This window comes from Pyxicephalus adspersus, chromosome 1, assembly GCF_032062135.1.
Source record: "Pyxicephalus adspersus chromosome 1, UCB_Pads_2.0, whole genome shotgun sequence".
NCBI lineage: Eukaryota > Metazoa > Chordata > Amphibia > Anura > Pyxicephalidae > Pyxicephalus > Pyxicephalus adspersus.
In genome coordinates, this window is record NC_092858.1 from 5,249,861 (window position 1) to 5,274,367 (window position 24,507).

The window sequence follows — 24,507 nt, forward strand, 5'->3', positions numbered from 1 at the left end:
GTGTTTCTATTTTTAGCTTCCCCGAACCTGGTTCGGGGTAAACAGTTGTAGCAAGTTTTCTTACCCCGAACCAGGCTTGGGCTAACCACCCAGGTGGTTAATCAAATATTCAAAGTAAAATATTAAGTTGAAATTATTTTATTTTGGGCTCCATTTACAAATGATTCCCCTGTCAATTCTCTTTAGATTCGTTCTTTGTTTGCATTTACTCAGATAGCATTTTCTATTGTGACAGCTGTACAATATTAAGATTGGCCTTTAGATGGGCAGAACGAGTCATTATTTTAATAGGAGAGGATAGGCTTAGCGAGTTGTAATAATTAGTTGTCAAAGTCCAGCAGTGCTACATAAGAAAGCTTAGTTTTTGGCAGACTGTATCATATGGCAAGTTACCTTACCCCAGCCCAGCGTTTTTTGTCGTGCCCATGGCGTATGGAAGGACTTTAGGTGTAATTACACCTCTGATAACTAAGAATAATTAATGAAAGGATATTACCCAACTTTATTGCAGAATTCAATTTTTTTGTTCTGTGAATATTGCATTACGATATGTCTATTTTCCATTTTTAGAGGCCAGGTAAAAGCAAACGCGGCTTAAATAAAGTCTCAAGCAAGGTTTTCATATGCAGAGAACCTAAAAAAAGTCTTCCTCACCTTTTCATCATTAGGACTCTTGCAAACATATGTGTTGGTTTCTTCCCCCCAGGGTGGGGTGTGTAAGGAGCAATACATTGGTTCCCGGTGCCATAATTGCCCTGAGATGTGGTTGATTTCTAAATAAAAAAGACCTGTAGGATTCATTTATAAAACTGATCCTGGGCGGTTTTGCTCAACACAGGCCCGATGCAAAAACAAGCCTAATCCATTGATTCCAATGTTCTCCTTGGGGTGTTCTAGACTGAAACATTTAAAGCAAGGGGTCATTGGGAGGAACCAGAGGTCAATTGGCATTCCAAGATTATGGAGTAGTAACTTTGGAGCACAGCATGGCTAACACCGGGGCAGGTAAGTGCCCATTTACACTTGTCATTCTGCTGCTGTGTTAAACCATGGGCCATTATGTGCGATGCATTCAATGGGATGCAAGGGAATGGTAAATAAAAATCATCATGTACTGTATAACTAGGCAGCACATGACAACGCATTTGTCAATTTTGTGTTGTCAATTGCTGCTTTGCTTCTGTATTGGGTAATATATATATATATATATATGAGAAAGAATGTTTTACTGTGTTTAATATTGAAATGGTTCCATGTATTCCATATATAGTTGCATTTTTTTTATAAAAAATGAGAGAATATGTTTTATACTATGTTTATTATTGTATTGTTCCATATATATTTTTCATCTTTACATACAAAAGGAGATGATACCCCCCATATCACCTCATACAATGTACTTATACCCCACTATAATATACTGCCCCCCCCATATCACTCCTTACCACCCTCTGCTATGTACTTAGACCTTACTATGTTATACTGCCCCCCATATATGCTGCACCATATATTATGCTACTCACTGATTATTATACCATTCCTCCCAAAATATGCTGCATAGTACACCCCTTGTCCCGTTTTGTCGCTACGTCATTCCCCTCCACCCCCTCTCCATAGAGCAGAATGGCGCTGTATGTACAGCGCTCATCCATGCATTGTGCAGTCTTTTGTCGTTGTAAAGGATCGTAAAACTTCCTTTCCAATGACAATTATTACACATCTTTGTACAGCCTTATTCTTGCCATTAACCAATACCCCCCATCACCTTTTAAATAATTTTCCGAGAGAGTAGTCCTTGCCTATGACAGCCCAACCCCTTGGATATTGGCTTATTATCTTGTTCCCAGTTCTGAGAGCAGATGAGAAAGTTCTTTTACACTTTACACAGCACAGTGATGAATTCATCTGTCACTCTTCTCTCATCCCCTATCAGAATGCCTCTTGTCAGCACATGAACGGATTGGCTTCTTGTGCTTCTATCTCACTGTGTATAGGAAATGAAAGTGACTGATACCATATCGTATCCTAGTATTATATTGCTTGTATTTTATACAGAATGATGTTCATTTGTCTCCCTCATATTTGAATGGGGCTTACCACTGTTCAATGTACTGAATGTTTTACCTTTAACCCTAGGCGTGCACAGGCAGGTACTCTTCACCACCATTGGTGTGTTCCTTGGGTATCACTTGACCAAACTTGAGAACTACAAGTACGCCAAGAAGGATCGCGAGCTGTTTGACTATATGAAGAGGCACCCGGAGCTATTTGCCAAGGATGGTACGTTGATTGTCTGTGGATCCGGGGGGATTGGTATCACTGTCTGTTGTCGCCAAGAGCTAGCAGAATAAGTTTGATTCTGCTTTTAAAAACAGTACATTACCATATTTAGAGATGGGTTTTTTATGTTAAGATATACATACAGTTGAATTTCAATGTTTTGATTTTCCTGGATTCCTTTTACTTCCAGTTTATTTTGAATCTGGGTGCTGCCGTTTTGTCATTGTGACTTAGGGTCTCCTTAAGCCCTACCATGCACTGAGTAGTTCAGAAAATCAATGGTAGGTAAGGAGTGCCGGCACATCTTCTATTGATCGTCTGACCAGTGAAAACCAGTGACCACCCGGCTGTTTTTGGGTAGTTACTGGAAAGTGGGGTCACAATACAGGGGCTGCCACCATCTACAATTTCTTCCCACTCAGCTTAAAAAAAATTCTGAGGAGAATTCTGTATTTGAATCTCTTCATCATTGACATGTTTTGATTATGCTGAGCTTCTGGGTAAAGTAACTATATTAAATTTAGGACAAAATGCCTATACAAACCCAGTTATTCCATTGTAAAAGTAATGGTGGCATCATCACTGAGCAGCACATAGTCTGATGGATGGGTCGGTCTCCCCCACTACTGGCTGCCTGCGGAACACAAGACTGTGATTGGAAGAAGTTTCACATAGGATTTCTGAACATATCTGGGATGAATACCTTTTCCGACTGCCCAAAGTCTCTTGAAAATTAGTTCTGTGGGTGTTGATGTTCTTTGCTCCCTGCACTGCTCTGTGTTTGCTCCACATTGGTTCAGGAAACAATAGTGTCATGGAGGCTGAATAGAAGTGAGGGCAGCCAGGATAGGTAGGCAGCAGAAAAGGCTTTCTTCTTTTACAGGTAATTGAGATTTCACTCAGGAGCTGCATTGGCTTCATTTCAGAAGTGGAAGAATCTCTGATCATTTCTATTGACTTGTGCGTCCCTCAGGTGGATGCTGACCAATCTATAGAAAAGAATGTACCGTATATTCTCCATACAAGAGGCTGGGACACAGTAGCAGCTAAATGGTTCCCACTAAGCCTTACTTTGGCCATCCAGGGCAGCAAGGACAGGGAAGTAAAAGACTTGGAAGGGGGAATTTGAAAAGAAAACTCAAATGTATATCTGTTCCAGGCTTTCAGAAATATTAGTTGTTGGACTTAATATTTTGAGTCTCTGACCTGAAACAAAACTGCAGCAGGGTGCCAAAGTCAAAACTGCTGATTAGCCTGCTTGTCCTAGGCCAAAAGAAATAAGAAAAATAGGAGCACCAATGGATTAGCATGACAGCCAGGCAACTAATGTTTTCAGCATGACAGGTCAGCGGGGGCAGCCATATTTCTATACACAACAACTTCATGAAAGCCCCAGACACCACTTTAACAAAGCACAGAAAAATCATTGAATGTCATTCCGTGCAGTCATTTCCATTCCCTTCCTCCTGGCACATCATAGCTCTCTCAGAATCAGAGTATTTTCTGCCAGCTCTTCTTCATTTACTTCCTGATATACAGTTAGGGCCATAAATATTTGGACAGAGACAACTTTTTTTTCTAATATTGGTTCTGTACATTACCACAGTTAATTTTTTTTTTTTTGAAATTGTATGTTTATTAAGAATTTTTGGTTAAGGTACAAAAGGAAAAACAACAATAAAAAAACAGAAGAAAGAAAAAAGGGGGAAGTTACACAAAGGGAAATTAACAATCAGTAACAATATTGTATCGCATGTGAATAATAAACAGTCTATAACCCAAACCTGAGCTTGATACATAAAATTAACATATACAAACAAGGAAATTAAGAGGAGGAAGGGACAAAGCCACAGTTAATTTTAAATGAAATAACTCAGACTTTCAGCTTTAATTTAGTGGGTTGAACAAAAAGATTGCAAAAAATGTGAGTAACTAAAGCCTTTTTTAACACAATCACTTCATTTCAGGGGCTCAAAAAAAAATTGGACAATTGACTCAGACTATTTCATGGGCTGGTGTGGGCAATTCCTTTATGTCATTATCAATTAATCAGATAAAAGGCCCGGAGTTGATTTGAGGGGGATGCTTGTATGTGGAAGAATTTGCTGTGAACAGATAACATGCGGTGAAAGGAGCTCGCCATGCAGGTGAAACAAACCATCCTTAGGCTGCAAAAAACGAAAAAATTCATCTGAAAAATTGTTACACCATGAGAAAGAAACATGGTGGTAATGTACAGAACCAAAATTAGAAAAAAGTTGTCTGTTCAAAAATGTATGGACCCAACTGTAACCTTTTGTGTGCTGTTGGCGTGAAGCAAAGGGAACTAATAGACGGTCACTTGAGTGAAAGCTGGGATTGCCAACGCCACATTCAAGATGGTGACAACCAGTGTCAGTCTCTGGTCTCTGTATAACATGTGATACTTGTACACATAGTCTTATACCATTGTTGTTGAAATGAATGGTACAGTGTGTGTTCAGAATGTAGTGGTCATAATTATGTAATGTATAGCTGTTGCCATACCTAAATATGTAACAAATTGATCAGTGTTCCAGGTACAGCAATCTCCTGGTAAGTGGAGCGTTGTTCCTTTACAGATAACTAACAAGTGTTTGGTGTAACAGGTGATTTCTGTACAACCCACCCCCCAAGGGCTCTGACAAGTAATATCACCAACATTAGGACTATGCAATTTTGAACAAACTATCCGGCTTTCTGTTCTCTTGTTGTGTGGACATGCATAGTTATCCTGTCTATTCTAGTATTGTATTCTGATTCCTGATGCACTGATTTATGCTGCAGCTTCCTAAATCGAAGTAACGTGCCTCTCTTCAATCCCAACATCTTTCACCCTGTCCTTTTCAAGGTTCTGGATCTTTAGCCATCCTGATGTGCTAGACCAGAATGACGTAACTCCCACACGTAGTATTATTAAAAATAAATAATATTAATATAGCACCAATATATTATGCGGCCTGTACAATAAATAGGGGTTGCATAAGACAGATACAGATGGTGACAGGAGGAGGAGAGGACCCTGCCCTGTAGAGCTTACAATCTAAGGGGTAAGTAGCACACAATAGGAGGTTCATTTATTCAGGTGCTGAGAATACAAACTGAGTCGCAGCTCAATTTACCTCCTATAGGAGACTGCAGGCTGGTAAGCACATTTGTGTTATTGCAGAAGAGACGTCATATGTCACTTTTGAAATTTGAGATTTGCTGTTTAATGCATTTTGCACACTTTTGTCCATTGTAAACACAAACTTCACTGGAAGCCATGTGTATAGCTCAAGATACAGTAAAACTGGTTTAAAAAATTAATTTTTTTCCACATTTATCTTTATATTATAATTAGTCGCATAAGAGCTCATAAGGCAGAGCAGTGACCCTCACTGAAGAGTCCATCACGCCGCAAACACTGCACTACTGTGCTCTGTGTGTAGCCTGTAAGAAATGTCTATTTATAAAATAAAGATTTTACCCAAATACTTTTCAAAATATAAAACGTCCATTACAAAGTTTGAATAATGACCTTGAGCAAATCTTTTTTTCATATAATCAGTGGTTTTGTGCACATTCTGATATCTTTTGTTATTTTTGTCTTCTAGCACCACGGACATTAGGCGAAATCACTGAACCATTCTATGCGGTGCGTTAAAACAGCCTCTCGTACCGGTTCATCCGGACTGTGCACATCTAAAATATTGTTTTCTGTTCTATAGCTGGTTCTGTCCTTGGCTCTATCCATTCTGTAAAATAAATTCTTATTTGACACTGTTACTTGTGTGTTTATTTTATGTGTGTATACAGTAATCCTGTTCATCCTTAGCCTACTACAATCAATTTCCTGCTTGTCTGCATTGCAGAACAGAAAAACTAAACTCCAGATGCAAGTCTAACAGGAGTTATTAATAATAAACAGGATTTATATAGCTCCAACATATTACTTAGCACTGTACATTAAATAGTGGTTGCAAATGACAGACAGATACAGACAGTGACACAGGAGGAGGAGGAGGGGAACCTGCCCAGAAGAGCTTACAATCTAGGAGGGGGGGGGGAAGTATCACACAATAAGAGGGGATATGGAATGGTGGGTGAGTAGTGAGGGTTTAGAAGACAGGTAGGTGAGGTTGAAGCGTTGGGTTTTGAGGGCTCTTTTAAATGGGCAGAAAGTAGAAGCAAGCCGAATAGGACATAGAAGACCATTCCAGAGAGTTGGGGCAGCTCTAGAAAAGTCTTGGAGCCGTGTGTGTGATGAGGTTATGAGTGAGGAAGTCATTAGTAGGTCATAGGAGGAGTGAAGAGAGCAGCTGGGGGAGTATTTTTCTACCAGGTCAGAAAGGTAAGTGGGACAAGACCTGTGTAGGGATTTGAAGGCAAAGCACAGGAGATGAATTTGATTCTAAGGTGAAATGGAAGCCAATGAAGAGAACTACAAAGAGATGCAGCAGAAGAGGAGCGGAGGGAAGGATGGATGAGTCTGGCTGCAGCATTCATAATAGATTGTAGAGGAGAGAGTCCGGTTAGTGGAATACCAGAGAGGAGGAGGTTACAGTTGAGGAGGTTACAGTAGTCCAGACGAGAGGTGAGAGTTGTTTTAATCCAAAGGTTCTACACAGAAAAAGCTTATTTGGCATAACAATAAACTTCTATTTTTTCTTTGCATCAGTTCAGTAATACAGATCTTGTCCTTGACCAGCCTATGACTGGACACTGAAAGGCAGCATAATGATCCCATTTTACAGATGGGCTCATTTATCCACCACTTTGCATTTTCCACCTATTTACATTCTGCTTGTATTGCAGCACGACTGATTGGCTCCTTGCATTATTCATCTCTTACAAATTTAAGCTCTGCTGTACAGTTATGTGCATAGGCTGACACATAATCACATTTAAGGACTGTGGGCTGCTCTGATGATTGATTTTCATCTTAAAGTATATTTAGTACTTTATGGTGGGCTGTGTGGATGTAAGTTGATGGCAAACTATACTGTAGCTGTAAGTCTGATAGGAATTCATTATTTTCATTCAACTCTTCAGGGCAAATAAATGCCATTACAGATCTAAACTCATTGGTTCATGAATGCATATCTTTAAAGTTATAATATGTTTTCATTTAGCCAGTACAGCTGAACTATAGGTCAATAAAAGGCACAAATGCAATTCAAAAGCAAGTGGTGCAGGTACAAACAAATTGACCTGTGGTGCCCTGACCCACTCAACTCAACGCTAAAAATGTGTTTGTGTCCCTGTCCTGACAAAAAGTGAGAAGAAATCCCCCCCATCAGGTGTTGACTCCAATCATTTCCTGCAATCCAACATTTCAGCTAGATTTGGGGGTATGGAAAGCACCAGCTAAGGATTCTGCACCCTGCCCACCAGGGTTTTTTTTTGTCCCGTGTCATCAGTAAAAAGACATTCTTCTGTAAATGACTCAAATATCTCCTCTTCCATGTCTCAGGATGTAACTTGAACTGGAAGGCACAGGGTGGAGCATTCTGTTTACACAAGAAAACATATTTACCCGGTATCTTCAGGCTGTTCCTGTACACACTAAGCAGCTCTGAGCACAGCGATTTAGCTGAGCAATAACCCCATCGCAGGGGAACTTGGGTCCACTTCACCCCTAAATGTCCAAACTTGCCATATTAGCCTTGGAAATATTGGCATCGGTAAGGCATAGTGTCCAAAGCAGAGGTAATAAACCCTTTGAAATAATAATGCCCCCTTATCTTCTTACTTGTCCCTTTCTTGGTCTAATGTGTAGAAAAAACAATCCCTTGTGTCCCCTGAACTTTTTTGTTTCTGCATTTTTATTTAATTTTGGGGATTTCTCCATTCCCTGCATTATACATTTTAGCCAAATCTATAATATTAACCTCCAGCAGAAAAATACCGTAATCAGGTATCCTGCCTGAGTAAAAAAATCTTTTGACAGGTAAATATATTCCATTTGTGTACTCAGCTGTTCATCTTAGAAGTCACTCACAGCTTTGTTCTACTGGAAATTCAGGCCTAGCAGCAAGTGTGCAGCTAATGGAAGCATTCATATTATACCATATACCAGGTATGCTGGGTGATTAGCGTCTCAGGTGTGTGTGGCCAATCAGGAATCTGGCACCAGAAGACCTGTCCTCATCTGCTTATACCTGTGTACCCACACCTGTTCCTGCTTACCTGGTTCTCTTTCTGTCTATGGCTTGCTCCTGTTCACCAATTGCTGACCCAGGGATTGTCACCCACTCAACCATATTCTCCCAGGTTGAATCCTGACCATGGCTTGCTCCTGCTCACCTGTTGCTAACCCAGAGATTCCTACTTGCTTAACCATACACTCCCTGCTCAAATCCTGACCATGTCTTGCTCCTGAAAATTTTAGTATAATTGATGAAAGGCCGGTACCCTAAGTAATATAAGGTTACTGAAGTAACTGTGCCGAGCCTTTTTTATTGTAAATAGACAAAAAAAAGGAAAAATTAGTGGCTCTTTATGGCAAACTTTATTAAAACTAGATAAAATCCTTTATTTAAGTCATATAAAATATTCCTACAAACATAACAGTATACATGAATCATGCAAACACAATAGGTGAAAATCTTTTGTGTTTACTATACATAATACAAAATCTCTTAACAATATATAGTGTTGATGTGTTTTAAGAAAGGATGTTCATCCAAAACTAGATTCGTAGGTCAGAATAATAAGTACTGTTATTACAGTTGCGCCCGACGCGTTTCGTCCTAATGGGCTTCCTCAGGGGACAACGAGACTCTACAATTCAATAGACCAAGGTAAGTACATAAACTATAAACCATCAATAGAAATACATAATGTTAGATTCCTATCCACAAGCAGTAAGTCTTACTCTACAATTCTATAGATTCTACAATTCAATAGATCATGGTAAGTACACAAACCGGTACCGGGTCAAAATATCAAGTGAGTAACTGTTTGTGAAAAGGAATCTAACATTATGTATTTCTATTGATGGTTTATAGTTTGTGTACTTACAATGGTCTATTGAATTGTAGAGTCTCGTTGTCCCCTGAGGAAGCCCATTAGGACGAAACGCGTCGGGCGAGACTGTAATAACAGTACTATATATTCTGATCTATATATACTATATATTCTGACCTACGAATTTAGTGTTGGATGAACATCATTTCTTAAAACACATCAACACTATACACTGCTAAGAGATTTTGTATTATGTATAGTAAACACAAAAGGTTCTCTCTTTTTGTGTTTGCATGATCCATGTATACTGTTATGTTTGTAGGATTATTTTATATGACTTAAATAAAGGATTTTATCTAGTTTTAATCAAGTTTGCCATAGGGAGCCACTCATTTTTCTACGGTTGCCTTGTCTGCTTGGCCTTGGTTTGGATCCTGACCATGGTTTTCTCCTGCCCAGCCTTTGCTGACCTTGGAATCCTGACCATAGCAAGGTTGAAAGGGTTTATTAATTCTATAAAGGTAAAAACAATTATGTATTGAAAGAATTGCCTATTGGATGGAAATTCGGAGCAGGGGGTTCTTTTTCTCCCTTAATATTTACTAAGGTGCCCCATCATATCACAGATCTGTGATTTGTGTTACACAGCTGTATTGTGGGTCTTTGCGCCAATTACCTCTGACACATTGGCAGTGATTCTTCCAAAACATCACCTTTCTCTGACTCACCTGAGCTCACCCTCCACTTTCACCTGATGTCATAATATCGATTCATATTAGATTACACATCAAGCCACTAATGTCTCAGGAATCTCCGGTGTTTACTTTCAAGGCCTTGCCATGCACGGTGCTGCACTGCGGCTGATTCATTGGGTGTCCCCGAAAATGGCTGCATATTTTTAGCTGCTTGGTGACTACCTGTAAGAAAAAATACATTTGTGCAAATATTTTCCTATCCTATCAGCCTGGGAGTTTTAGGTGTCTTCACCCCCTTATAATGGGTACAGCAGGTGTACAGACCCAGACACTGGGGTCATCCACACACTGGGGTCATCCACACACTGGGGCCCATTAATAAAGCAGTAAAACTGACATTCACTGAAATATTACTTAGTGGAGAATCTTCCAGGTCCATGTGTTTTAATTGCAGTAATTGATTACTCGCCATGTTACAGAGAATGTCAGATTTACTGCTTTCTAAATAGATTAATGGATAACATGGATGTAGACCTGGTTGGATTGCACTAGTGGAAATGGGTGGTGTCTAGAAATTTGTATTATACACAAAAATAATAAACTAAGCATCCCTTATAATTACTTAATGTGACATCCCAAAATTTGTTCTAAAAACAGATCTACCAAAATTAGAAAAAAAGGAGGGACTTAATTGATCCTATGTTTTACTGACTATTGCTATACACTAACAATTGCATCAATATTGTGTTCTAAAAACAACTTTAATAAAATATTATTTAAAATCCTTTTTTCACAGACTTGTATTTGTGTTATCTTGAATACATTGACTTTTCCTCGACGCGTTTCGTGACTTTGGTCACTTCTTCAGGAGGAATACAAAGTCTGTTCTAAAAATACAGTGATACTTTTCGAATCATATATATAAATACATCCTCATTAATATATAAATGATTTATTATATTCATTTTTCACTTCTGTTTAATCCAATGAATAAGCCCCTTTCTGGGTAGTCCAGTGTACACGGGGGGAAGAAGAGGAAAACACTTGTAACATCCACAGGCAGCTCCTAATATTTGGCTTTGGCTTTGAAGACCCTTTTTAATGATATTTTATTAAAGTTGTATATAGAACACAATATTGATGCAATTGTTGTTGTATAGCACTAGTCAGTAAAACAAAGGATCAATTATGCCATTAAAGTCCCTTACTTTTTCCAATTTTGGTTGAACCGTTTTTATACATGAAAATATGCAACTGGCAGCAACATGATGCTGTCCGAGGCCACAGCCTATGTCAGCTCTACAAAAATCCGGTCCTGCCTATAATTACACGGCCTTCAAAAGTTTTATTTCCTTCCTAATACTACCCTGGGACAGCCTGCGGGCACTCACAGCTGTTCCATTGGTGCGGTAAGATGGACGGGACATTGAACATTCTTGCTGCACCTGTTTTTATTATATGAAGCAACACAACAATGTAAAGTAAAACGCTCTTTAGTATTCCTCCAGATTCCTCAGATCTGGTTACATAATTTCCAGCAAAGATCAAATGTTCATAGAATATAAAGAGAAACTTCAGGTGAGACCAGGCAGTGCAATGTAAGTTCTCAGTATTTGTTCTGTATGGATGGACAGTGCAACCCCTGAGCAGCAGCGGAGAGCCTACTGACTCTATAATACAAGGATTCACTTTTAATGTTCCATGGTAAGTCTTCTCTACTCCCCACCTCCTCAGAGACCCCAGAGCAGAAACCAGGTATGATGGCGGATGACCCTGGGTTCCTCCTCGCATGCAGGGCGTTGCAATAAGGAAACATTTAAGTCCTAACATTGAGACCCAATATTTAGGACCAGGCATCCAATAAGCAGAACTGAACCCCTGATATACTCACAAGTCCCCATATTGATGCAGAGCGCCCCCATTTTCTCCTTTTATATCTTCCTAGATATGATCTTGATTGGCTGGGCCAGGATGATGTAACTCCTGCGCAGGCTCATTCAGTCTTTGCAAGGTGCGGGGAAAGCCAGGATCGCCAGGTATCCAGCTTAGTGGTCTTGTTGGGTGCGATCAGGCAGGTATGATTATTGAGAAAGGACATCACCTGTCCCTTCCTTCAATAATTCCCTGCTAGATTCAACATTTTTAAAGTGGAGCTAATTTGAAAAATAAAAAATATTACACTTGCCTTTAATTCTGAAGATCCCTTCATCATGCTGGAGAAGTCATCCACTGGGTTCTGCGCTGTCCTGGAATTCTCCATTGTCCCGGCATGAAGGAGGCGCCGGGTGCAGCCATCTTCAGCCGCCTTCTTCCTCCTTTTGGCTACGTCACCCGATCTTGCATTGCACAGGAGGGAGATCGGGTGATGAAGCCCGATGTAAAGGGGGAAATAGAGTGCCGATCTCACTGCGCATGCATTTTCCCTTCAGTGTAGGAAAATGCTTTTGGGCATGCGCAGAAGGAGCAGCTAGGAGCCTCATGGGATGCATTACATAGGGGTCCCAAAAAGCTCTGCGCTCCCATTCAGTCTTGATTGCCGCGGGCGTGGCAGTAAAAGAATAATATTTTTACTTTATATGTGTATATATATATATTGACTTTATATGAAGGGTTTGTCTACCCTTTTATGTAAAGTAAACATTTTAGTGTAGCTCAGCATTAAAAGTGGAGCTTTGGTTCTACTTTAAGTTTTTAGAAACAAGGTTTGAAAAATACTTTAGGATTAGTGAAATTTGTATTTGCTGTACCAGGGTTGATGTATTTGGTGTCTGGTGGGCAATATCAGTTTAAAGACCATACAAAGGGGTGGCCTCTCTGCACCCATTACACTCCTCAATGATAGTAAGTGATTGGATGGCAGAGGGCAAAGCTGCTACTGTACCCAGGGCCTCCCTCGGTCCTCATTCATCTCAGACAAAGGGGTACAATAAAAGCTGTGTGGGGGCAAAATACACAACCTGGCACAGTACTGCCCTACTATATATGCTCCTGGTATAGTGAGGGATGTAGACCGGTATATATGTGGGGCTGATAGATCACATATACATTTTTAGAATAATTGATTTTTATACCATGCCTAGTCTCAGTACAACAATAAATGTGTGAATATGATGTGCTTATGTACACAGGATAATAGCAACACACGTTACGATAATATTGTAACACACGGTGCAGTGATCAATGTGTACAATGTAACATGCGGCGCAGTGATCGGTGCGTACAATATGACACGCGGTGCGGTGATCGGTGCGTACAATATGACACGCGGTGCAGTGATCGATGCGTACAATGTAACACTGCAGTGATCGCTGCGTACAATGTAACACGCGGTGCAGTGATCGCTGCGTACAATGTAACACGCGGTGCAGTGATCGCTGCGTACAATGTAACACACAGGTAGGCAGGCTGATCACTTCCTCTGACACACCTCTCCTGCACCTGTCAGCAGTGGGAGGACTGGCTGGGAGGTGCAGGGACTGTACAGGGACAGCACACACAAAGTCTTCCTGCACTCCCTGACCCAGCTCAGCTCCTCCAGCCATCAGATTCCCATTCACAGCCATGAGTGTCATAGAACACAGGAGCACAGGCAAGCAGATGAGCAGCCCTCTGCAGACTGTAAGTATGAGCAACATGGGGGCACTACAAGTCCCAGCAGGTGCCATGCAGCCTATGGGAGTGATCCAGCCATAGAAGCCTGAAAAACTGGACTACTCCCCCCATCATACCTGTGCAGGGCAGTTTTCATGCCCAGCCACTGTTGTACTACAGAGCTCAGCCCATTTGATGTTTGTTCTTTTCCAGGGAAGTTTTGACTACTCCCAACCTGTCCAGGTCCATACTGAGACTTGTAGTGCCACATCACCTTCAGTTTCTCCGTAGCATTTGGCATGTCATTTACTTTGCTGAGACTTATAGTTCAACTGCCTGATTAAAATCTGGGGCAACATTTCTTTTTCTCCATGCTAATCTGAGAAGCCTGTGGGGTATTTCTGTCCGGCAGCCCATTTCAGGGTCCATGATGGAAATGCTGACATTTGTGTAGAACTACAAGGCCCAGCATGTCTTTGCAGCATCTCCAGGACCTAGCAATGGGTTGAGAGTTCTATTGGTAAAGTAGCATTACATGTTTGTATATTTATGACTCAGTTACTCCTCCAAACTTTTATACCTTGGGGTCCTTTAAGGTCCCTATTGGTGCTACAATATGATTTTTAGATTGTTTTATTTATGATAGACGCATTTTAGATAATGTCAGGGTGCAACCAATGTACAAACACAGCAACCAATGCATGCAATCGTTATAATCAATAAAAACACAAATCGATTCCAATATTTTCCATTGATCGACCCCCCAATTAATAATAATAAGCATGCTGCAATAAAAGTCGGTTTAAACAGCAATCAATGGAGAAGTCCCAAAACTCATCAGATTGTACAACTGAAATGTGATTCTGCTATTGATTATTGATTTCTATTGGAGATTTGAATGCAGAAACAAAGATTGATGATGGAGCTGGGCTCATATTTGCTTTGTGTATGGCCAGGCGTACTGATCCTATCCGCAGAATGTGTATTGCAGCTGTAAGATTCACACAGCTTGTTGTCTGTAATGGATGAATGTGCTGCTCGATTTGGGAACATTTCCCAGCAGTGAACCACATTGATGAGATACAAATTTTCTTTTAATTTCAGCAGAATTTTTTTTTTTATTACAGCAAAGGGCTCATTTTCACCAACCCAGTCCCATGGAATAAAATTGTACATGGCCACACTTTGCATTGCACTGGGAAGGTGCGTTGAAGTGCCATTTAAAAAATCGGTGCTACAACCAATCAGAACGTCCAGTTTGAATCAGATAACTTCCAGGTATTTTAAAATAAAAGGTGTACAAAGTCATACAGCAGGTTCCCTTTACAGAGCAGAAAACCCCGTCCCCTGCCAGTGTGCTGCAGAACATAGGCGTTCTGTGTGGAAGCAGTGGTCTCTATGCAGTTGTAGAGGGACCACTGCTTCCATACCAAGATATCTGAAGAAAATGAGTTGTAAGACTTTGCCAGTTTTTTGGAGGTATATGGAATGTATTTAGCTGATTATGAGCCCTTCTCACATGTGATGTGGTAATGCGTGATAAAAGGCAGATGTTACCACATGCACCATGCAAGATTTGGAGTGCTGCAGTGCTCTTCTAAATGGCACTAAAGCAGAACTTTCACTGAAAAAAAATAATCACCATTACTAGTGAAAAGCCCTCAAACCGAGCCCAACGAGTCCGGCACCTTCTCTGCTTCTTTGTGGTGCAGGACAGAACAGCGGGCGCAGGCATCTTCCTTCTTCTGGGTTCTTCTTTATACCTCCTTCACAGGTGAGGGATTGGGCGACGCACCTTACTGTGACGATCTCACTGCAGATGCTTGAGTTCCTGCACTGATTTGTTTTTTTATAAGAAAGCCCTCTAAAGATGCATGCCCAATTGCAGGCATGTGCAAAAGGAGCAGCCGCAGTCTTCTGGGATATGTGATGCAATTGTCCCAGGAGGCTTCATACTTTCCCTTCAGTCTTTACCACCGTGGAGGTAAAGATGGAAGAGGGGACCTTCTCAAGAAATGTTAAAATAGGAATAGCCACTTTTTTATATAATGTTAAAAATGTCATGACAGGTCCCCTTTAAATGCACCTCTGTAGTGCTGTAATGCATTGCAGCGCACCACAATGCACAGCATTCCCAAATCTGACAAAAGCTAGATACTAAAATGCCACCGCCTAAGTGTTTATGGAGTCTCCCAGGCATTCATAAACCTTGTATTAGTTCAACTTCTTTCAAATTTTTTCTGTTCAGGTCTTCCAGTCCCAGAGATATGGGAATAAGAAGTGAGCAAAACTTTCACCAGTGGGCATGTCCTCTTCCAAGAGATTCATCCCTCTGGGGCCGGATTTAATAAAGCTCTCCAAGACTGGAGAAGATAGACACTGGAGAACCTGGGTGATCCAGTAAACTTGGATCCAAGCCACATTTTTCAGCCATATCACCTCTTTTATAAGTGGGCATAGACTTTTATTAGGGCTGCTGGAACCTGGGACCCAGCGCTGCAAAGACCAGAGTGCTAACCACTGAGCCACCGTGCTGCCCAATGTGTTCACATGATAATCAGTTTTTATTACTATGGAACACTATATGTGTCCTATGGGTGCTGACCTTGGAGCGGAGAGCTTATAATTCCTTCCATGGGCGCGCCTTATACAAGACTCACAAACTTGTGCAAACACGAGGTGTGGGGAGTTGATTGAGAAGATCTCCATATAGAGTGAGGCGATTTTACTGTTTGCAGAATTCTTTTCCCATGATGCTATCATAAAGAGTCTCTTAATGAGGCAGTTATCCATTAATTGCCCGGCGTGGAAAAACTTTCTGATTTGGCGGTGATAGTGGAAAATTCCTTCTATTTGTACTTTTAAACAAGCAAATAAAAAATCATTTGCAGAACACTTATGTGAATGTATTCACCTGTAATGTTTGGCTGTGTTGGGATACACCGGGGTGTTGTATGCATAGTGACATTCACCAGTCCGCCTATAGAACAAGCCTCCTCTGTACATATAGGAAAGACAACATCCTGTTACCATCCACAGATCATTGACAGGTATGTGAGACTGCAAAGCAGTAAAATGGACATAAATCCATTCTTAGAAGTTCTTAGAATTTTTTTTCTTAAGATGCAGCTTTGTCCTTGCCAATTTCCCCTTTTTTTTTGCTTTACATAGGGATCTATTTATAAATGTATTCACCCAAGATTCACCAAATGTTTACCCAAAATGTACACGTTTTTCCTTCAATTGGATTCAATGGACCTGGTTTATTAAAGCTCTCCAAGGCTGGAGATAATATCCTTTCATCAGTGATCCAGCAAACCTGGAATGGATGTTGTCCAAGATTCAAAGCATTTGCCAGTAAATGACTTCCATTCCTGGTTTTCTGGATCACCCAGCTTCACTGACGAAAGTGTATCCTCTCGAGCCTTGGAGAGCTTTATTCTGTGCTTGTTTTTACTCCTGTCACTGATCAACAATTAGAGATCAGTTCCAGCAAAAGTCATCTGATATCTATAGGGGCTTAAGGGTCTGTTCCACTATGGATGACCACCATGCATTGCATGGACAGACCAGGGCAACACAGAAATGACGTGCATGCTGCATTCATGGGCAACACAAAGGGGCACAAAGCAGTGAATGGCAACCCAACATGCCAATGCATGCCACACATTAATATTAATAATATTAAACAGTAAATATTGGGTACAGACAGTGGCACAGGAGGAGACCCTGCCCAGAAGAGCTTACAATCTAGGAGGGGGATGTAACACATAATAGGAGGGGGGATATGGAGTGATGGAAAGTAGTGAGAGTTTAAGAGACAGAAGAAGGTGAGATTGGTGAGTATGAAAAGATGGGTTTTGAGGGCTCTTTTAACCTCCCTGGCGTTCTCGAATGTGGCCCGGGGTTCATTTTCAGTACCAAAAGCAGTAACCCCGAGCCACACTCAGGGTGGAGATGTAAATGGGATTGGAAAGCTTACCTGGTCCCCACGTGTCTGCGGGGTCCTCCAGCGATGCCTGGCATCTGCATCCCTTGGCGATGCCCGCCCAGCATCTTTGACGCCTGACGATGCCCATCTGGCATCTTTGTCGTCTGGCAATATTTGCCCGGCATCTGCGTCCCCCGTGTGTGAACTTTGGGGACACGAGGCCAGGGGATGCAGGTGCCGAGCTGGCATGGGACATGCAAGCGTGCAGCTGGGGGTGGGACCAGGTAGGAAATTTACAATAATAAGTATATTTAAATGTACCACTTTGAGATTTAAAAATACCTATATAATCAGACCGCCAGGGAGGTTAAATGAGCAGGAAATAGGAGCAAGCTAATAGGACAAGGAAAATCATTCCAGAGAATCGGGGCAGCTCTGCATGGAAACGTTAACACAATATCCATAATATGGAAACCCTAACATCTCCTATTTGTTATCTTTTTAGTCTGTTAAATATACCATTGAAATTGTTTTGTTTTATCTGTCCAATTAGTACAAATTTATTTCAGTGATCATGTTAGAATTGCAGTGAGCTGGTAACCTGGACAGCACTGGGTGCGACACCTCCAACTTTCTGTGTTCTTTGTAAATCAGAGCCGGCTAAATCTTTTCGAAAAATATTCTATTCCAGTCCATTCCATCGTCTCATTGTGAGATTTTGCTGGTTTCCATTCCAAAAGAATGCTGATGTTATCTTGAGGTAAAATTATAATTTTATCCTTTTATAGGTCCATGTTCTACCTGTAGGTGATTTTGGGAGGGGTAGAGGGCCCGGCCAGCATAAGGAAAAGGAAGGTCCACTTGTGTGCTGTGTTATCTGCCCTGCCCAGTTTACCCAGAACTACAGAACACATTCCTAAATGTACTACAAATAATGCTAGCAATGTAGGGAAAAAAGTTGTTTGGCAAAAGAGATTGGACATGCCTCATCTGTAATAAGTCTCTGGCTGCTAGCAATTTGTTTTACAGAGGAACATTGGTTATACTTTAATGTGGTGGATTGGGAGGATCTAAACGTGTAAATGTCCAGAGTGTTAGATACTGGAATGCAAACTTTCTGCTTCTTTAGTTGAGTATTCAGGAAAAGCAGACATCTATCCATCTACATGTTATTTATTCTACACTAGTGCTGTCTGTTTTCTTAGGAATAGAGGGCCACACGTGGTGGGGGGCCAGCTACATAACTGTAAGCTCCCATGGCACCACAGCAATAGTAATGTAAAATTACCAAGATCCTGAGACTGCATAGTATGCCCAACTCACAATGTACTACTATGTTTAACTGTAATTAACACAATTACTAATGTACTATTACCACCAGAAACATGTCCACAGAAACACAATCAGGACTCTACTAACTTCACCAGAAACATGTCCAAAGAAAAACAAGCAGGACTCTACTAACTTCACCAGAAACATGTCCAAAGAAAAACAAGCAGGACTCTACTAACTTCACTAGAAACATGTCCAAAGAAACACAATCAGGACTCTACTAACTTCACTAGAAACATGTCCAAAGAAAAACAAGCAGGACTCTACTAACTTCACCAGAAACATGTCCACAGAAACACAATCAGGACTCTACTAACTTCACTAGAAACATGTCCAAAGAAAAACAAGCAGGACTCTACTAACTTCACTAGAAACATGTCCACAGAAACACAGTCAGGGCTCTACTAACCACCGGAAACAAGTCCACAGAAACACAATCAGGACTCCACTAACTTCACCAGAAACATGTCAAATTACCAAGATCCTGAGACCACATAGTATGCCCAATTCACAATGTACTACTATGTTTAACTGTAAATACAATTAATACTGTACTGTTGCTCCCAGAAACATGTGCACAGAGACACAATTAAGTCTATACTTGACACCACCAGAATCATGTCTACAGAAACACAATCAGGACTGTACTAACATTACAAGAAACGTGTCCACAGAAACACAATCAAGACTTTACAAACATCACAAGAAACATGTTCACAGAAACACAATCAGGACTGTACTAACATTGCAAGAAACATGTCCACAGAAACACAATCAAGACTTTACAAACATCAAAAGAAACATGTCCACAGAAACACAATCAGGACTGTACTAACATTACAAGAAACGTGTCCACAGAAACACAATCAAGACTTTACAAACATCAAAAGAAACATGTCCACAGAAACACAATCAGAACTCAACTAACACCACCAGAAACCTGTCCGTAGACACACAATTCGGTACAAAACTGACACATCAGAAACATGTACACAGACACATACAGGGCTGTACTTACACAACAAGAAATATGTCTTCCACACACAGTTTGCTCTACACAGACACAATCAAATGTGCCCACAGACATAACCAATACTGTATGGATATCACCAGAAGCCCCAGGTACCGCAGAGACATAATCAGTACTCTACTGACACTGGAAACACATTTTCTTATTAGTGGAAACTGAAACTGGAAGTGATCAGGCAGGTAGGACATTATTGCAGAAGGGGCATTGCCTATCCCTGCAGCAATAGAAATATATTAAAGTGCTCAAACTATGCAGAAACGCCATCTGGTTGAAGCCCAGGCCCAGTGGTGTATGTCTAATGTTAGTGAAAGCACAATAAATATTTGCATCCCCCTTTCTTCCCTAAGTATGAAATTAAATATAGTAGCGCTTCTGGCCAGCAGCAGTGCTGTTAGAACCATCCCGGTCAGGGAACGGAGGGTGGGCCACAATATGTGGTTTGTTGGGTTGCAAGTTGGACAGTCTTGTTCTACATGATTAGGAATGCAAATCTTGCCTCTATTAGTTATTGTAACATTACAGATCACATTACATGTAACATTTTGTGTTTGTATCCTTTCAAGCCGACTATAATGTTCCCTTCTTTCCTTTGCAGATGTCGCCAATCGTACAATTAAACATCGGTGGTGAAATCTACACCACAACGCTGGGAACTCTGAAGAAGTACCAGGCTTCCAAGTTGTTTGAAATGTTCAGTGGGCCGCCTAAACTCCGCACTGATTCGGAAGGGAGGTATTTTATCGATCGGGATGGGAAATACTTCAAATATATCTTAGAGTATCTTCGTAATGGCCAAGTCCCTACTCAGTGCATCCCAGAGGTCTACAAGGAGGCCCTGTTCTACGAGATCGAGCCTTTGGTGAAGAAGCTGGAAGAGACCCCTCAGATCTTTGGAGAACAGGTGGGAAGGAAGCAGTTTTTGGCACGAGTACCCAACTACCATGAAAATATTGAGTTGATGATTCGCATTGCTAGAGCAGAAGTCATTGCATCTCGCTACTCCAACGTCTTTGTGTGCATCGTGAGGACTGAAGAGGATGCGTCTAAGTGCCAGGATGCCCTAAACACGCTTGATATGGACAAAGAATCTGTGGTCAGGTTTGGACCATGGAAAGCATCTCCTGGCATCACAGACCTCTTGGATTGTATTAAAGTAGACATTGAAAACAAGGGTTATTACGTATCGTATATGACCCATGTAATTGACAAAGGATTTCGGTTTAAGTCTTATGATTTTTTTTACAAGTTTGTTTTTACATGGTGGTAAAAAGTAATATAAAATATCAATCTCCAGCACTGGAGAAGAGACTTACTGACAGAGGTGAGGAGGACTATCCAGAGGAGGCCTAACCATACTCTATTTACCAATGGATTAAACTCTTCTTAGTTCCACAATGTGCTGACATCTCAGACAGGAAATACACAAGGATCAATTGAGAGTTTAATCTCTAACATCATAACAGCCTTGAATGAATATGTGCAAAAATCAGCAGCCATGCAGGCTAACTTATGAGACTGTAGGTTTATGGAAGCTTTTATTGGCATCAAAAAGTTTGACACCATCTGTAATTTTTCAGACACATTCGTTATCTGGCCATGGGATTTGTTCACCTTTGTAATATGTTTCTGTGAATTATACTGGACAATAAAAAGTTGACATTTTTATATTTTTGTACTTTGGCAACATTCCCTTCCAAATGCTGAACAACAAGCATGCACTCCTTTGCAAGTTGGCAAGGTTCCTGTGTTTGTTTTGGCACATTGGAGCTGATGTCAGATTTACTGAATTACAGTTTGCTGAATCTGGTTGCTATTATCTTCCAAATGGCCTTGGGTCTGAGCCTTGAAAAGCTCAAATTTTCTCTTTGGAATGAGCACGGACCTCTATAGTTCTCAAAGAAACAGAATCATGTTAGCAGAGCATGCAGCCACTCTTGGGTTTGCTGAATTTGGCTCCATTACATTGAACCTTGTACACAGGTATGCACACTTTATATGCACCAACCACAGGGCTTCTTCAGTTCAGTGGTGCACCTACGATCCCTTGGCAAGAAGCTGTGTTCCCCCCTCCAAAAAAAACTTTACTATACTTGTAGCTGTGTTTATGCCAACCAAGGCCCATGGGGTGATATCTAACATATTATACACACTCCATAGTCTCCAGCACTGGTTCTACCTTGCCACCGCCTTGCCATTGAGTTGTCTTTCTGCAGAAAGACTGGAGAAGTGGGTGCTGAGGCTGGCAGTGCCCTATTCCTGAGACTCGAGAGGCAAGGAAGGCAAAAAGCCGCAGAACCAGTCTGTGCAATCAGGCCATTTGTTTCCCTGGAAAGGAAGGAGTGATGTTAGCCAACAGCCATTACCAATGTCATTAAAGTCACTTGCTGTGTTAAATAAATATATGTCCAAAGCACCCTGTAATAGAAAAACCTGAATAATTCCCTGGTGGGCAAAAAGTTATATCTTCCCTTCTCGAAGAGCCTTGGCATTCCTCCACTTGCACAGGGCACATCAGTGAGGTTGCAGATGCCAACAGGATTTACAACTTGTTACCCAACATACTTTAAAGTTATTATGCAAAGCAGTGGAGCTCAGAACTCTTTAACAGAGCCAAGATTTACCACACTACTAACCAGATGGAAAAATACAAACCATTCTTCTCCAGACTGGGCCTTTTCCTATCAAATCATGGCGGGGTAAAGGGCCATGTACAGTCTGTAGGACCACATATTGAATATATGTGTGTACCTTATGTGTTACCTGCAGTGTAACAAAATGTTTGAATGTTAGAAATATACATTTTTTAAGTTTCTTTAGTTTTTTTTAGATCAATTTCACCATCTGGTCCATGATGAATCACTTGTTTTTTACCTAGATCAATAACATCTCATTACCTGTATAGGTTTCATGGTCTCCTCTGCTCATAGGTTTAGAAAGAAGTCCGGGCATTGTGTATGTGAGTGCATTTCAGTACCTATCTGCAATACATGCACATCTCCCCATGCTTCATCCTTTTATAGCATCTGCAAAAAAAGCTGATCTTACAAAACTGCACCAATCTCTTGCTTTGGACTGACAACACACACCATTTTGGAAGAGAAGTAAAAAAACGGTGCTAGCCCTGCTTGGTCATCTTTACAACACAATGAATATTTGTTCTATAATTCCCAATGAGAATTCAAAGGAATGACTAGAATCCTTGGGCCCTATTTATAAAACGGGGAATGTGATACTCCTTCATATACTCCCTAGTGGGAATCAATTATTGCCATTGAAACACATAGATCTGGTTCTCACCAGGGAATGTTTGAGGGAATGTCAGATTCCCTGTTTTAATAGTAGAGCCCATTTGAGAGGACACAGGAAGTGTGCACAGGACAGCTCTGAATTTGTAAATGATTAACTGCACCTATAGGACTGATATGGCAAACCTTATATCAAATGGGAAAGGTTCTTTGTTAGGATGTATGTACATTTCCATAGAACATTTTGGAGTTGCCAACATTAAAGCTAAATAGGAAAAATTTTCCAAAAAGGGGCACTGGTTCCTGTGAAATCAGGACACGACACGAAATGAAGAGACATAACACTAATGAGACACAGGGTGACACCAATTTTCACCCTTCCCAACTCAAAAGTTTGGACTTCAGGTCTGCTTTAGGTTTTGGGTGTTAATTGCTATTTTATTATTTTAAAAAAACGTATTGTTGACTTACCTCAATGTACTGTAATTCTGATGTCAAGGGGTACATACCATTGTGCCATAGTTTATATCAATCTACCTCATAGGCTCTCTACAACCAAATCAAATTATCTATGTTTTATAAAGTTCATTATTGTTCTCTATTACCATGTATATGTCATGAATAATCTTTGGTATGAATAATTTTTTGCACGGAAAATAAACTACTTTGGAACTCTTCCTCCTGAGATGGTGCTTTTAATTTTTGCAATATGTTGTTTGCACCTTTTTATGACTTTCTTCGGCTGAGTTCAGATGGGCGTTGGAAACAGATTCCTGAATGGTTCCAGGTGGGTGGCACGTTGCCAGTCAATCGTCAACCCCAACTGTTGTGCGTGTTCCTAATTTATCAGTGGGAGGCAGCGGCCAGTTCTGAAACATTCATCATTACCCCTATTCAGTCCTTATAGTCAGGTGAAAAACTACATATACAGTATTAGGCATGGGCACAGTTCACAGGTGTAAGGATGCAACCTCACTGACCTTATTGCCTTCAGTGTGTGGCTCTACCAGGTGCAATAAAACAAAAATGGCAGTCACACTGGGTTAGGCCATTGCTATTAGTGGGGTTGGGGGTCACATAACATCTCCATTGTAGCAGCAGAAATGCTGTCCACAATATTGGCCACACAGAGAGTACTTCTGCCCAGATAAACAGTGCTAGTTAAAGTGTTCTTCCATGTTTTATGTCACCGTCAAGTCCAGGCTGTCAAAATGACAGCAGGGACTTTTTCTGTAGTAGGCAGCCTCGGAAACATTTTTTGAGAATTTATTTTCCCACTCTGTGTTAGAATATTTAGATCAACATAACACATACAGGAAAGAAAGCAACCTATTACCCTGCTTTAAAATCATTTCAGTTCGGGTTGTGCAGGGTTGTATTTTAAAAATCAGCTGTCAAACTCCCAGACAGCACACAGAGCTTCCAATCCCCTCC

The 24,507-nt window shown here is 40.8% G+C and overlaps 2 protein-coding genes across 2 annotated transcripts; both read left to right on the top strand.

The window, feature by feature from the left end:
- Positions 1–2,136: 2,136 nt before the first annotated feature.
- Positions 2,137–6,063, top strand: NDUFC2 (NADH:ubiquinone oxidoreductase subunit C2; the record flags this gene model as incomplete). Its single annotated transcript, XM_072401285.1, is given in 2 exon segments — positions 2,137–2,280; positions 5,895–6,063. Coding segments are annotated over 2 exon segments (194 nt in total), but the record flags the coding sequence as incomplete, so codon positions are not given.
- Positions 6,064–13,407: 7,344 nt separating this feature from the next.
- KCTD14 (potassium channel tetramerization domain containing 14) lies at positions 13,408–23,750 on the top strand. Its single transcript, XM_072401296.1, has 2 exons — positions 13,408–13,562; positions 20,424–23,750. The coding sequence occupies exons 1-2, from the start codon at positions 13,506–13,508 to the stop codon at positions 21,093–21,095; spliced, it is 729 nt and encodes a 242-aa protein (XP_072257397.1). The 5' UTR covers positions 13,408–13,505; the 3' UTR covers positions 21,096–23,750.
- Positions 23,751–24,507: the final 757 nt, after the last annotated feature.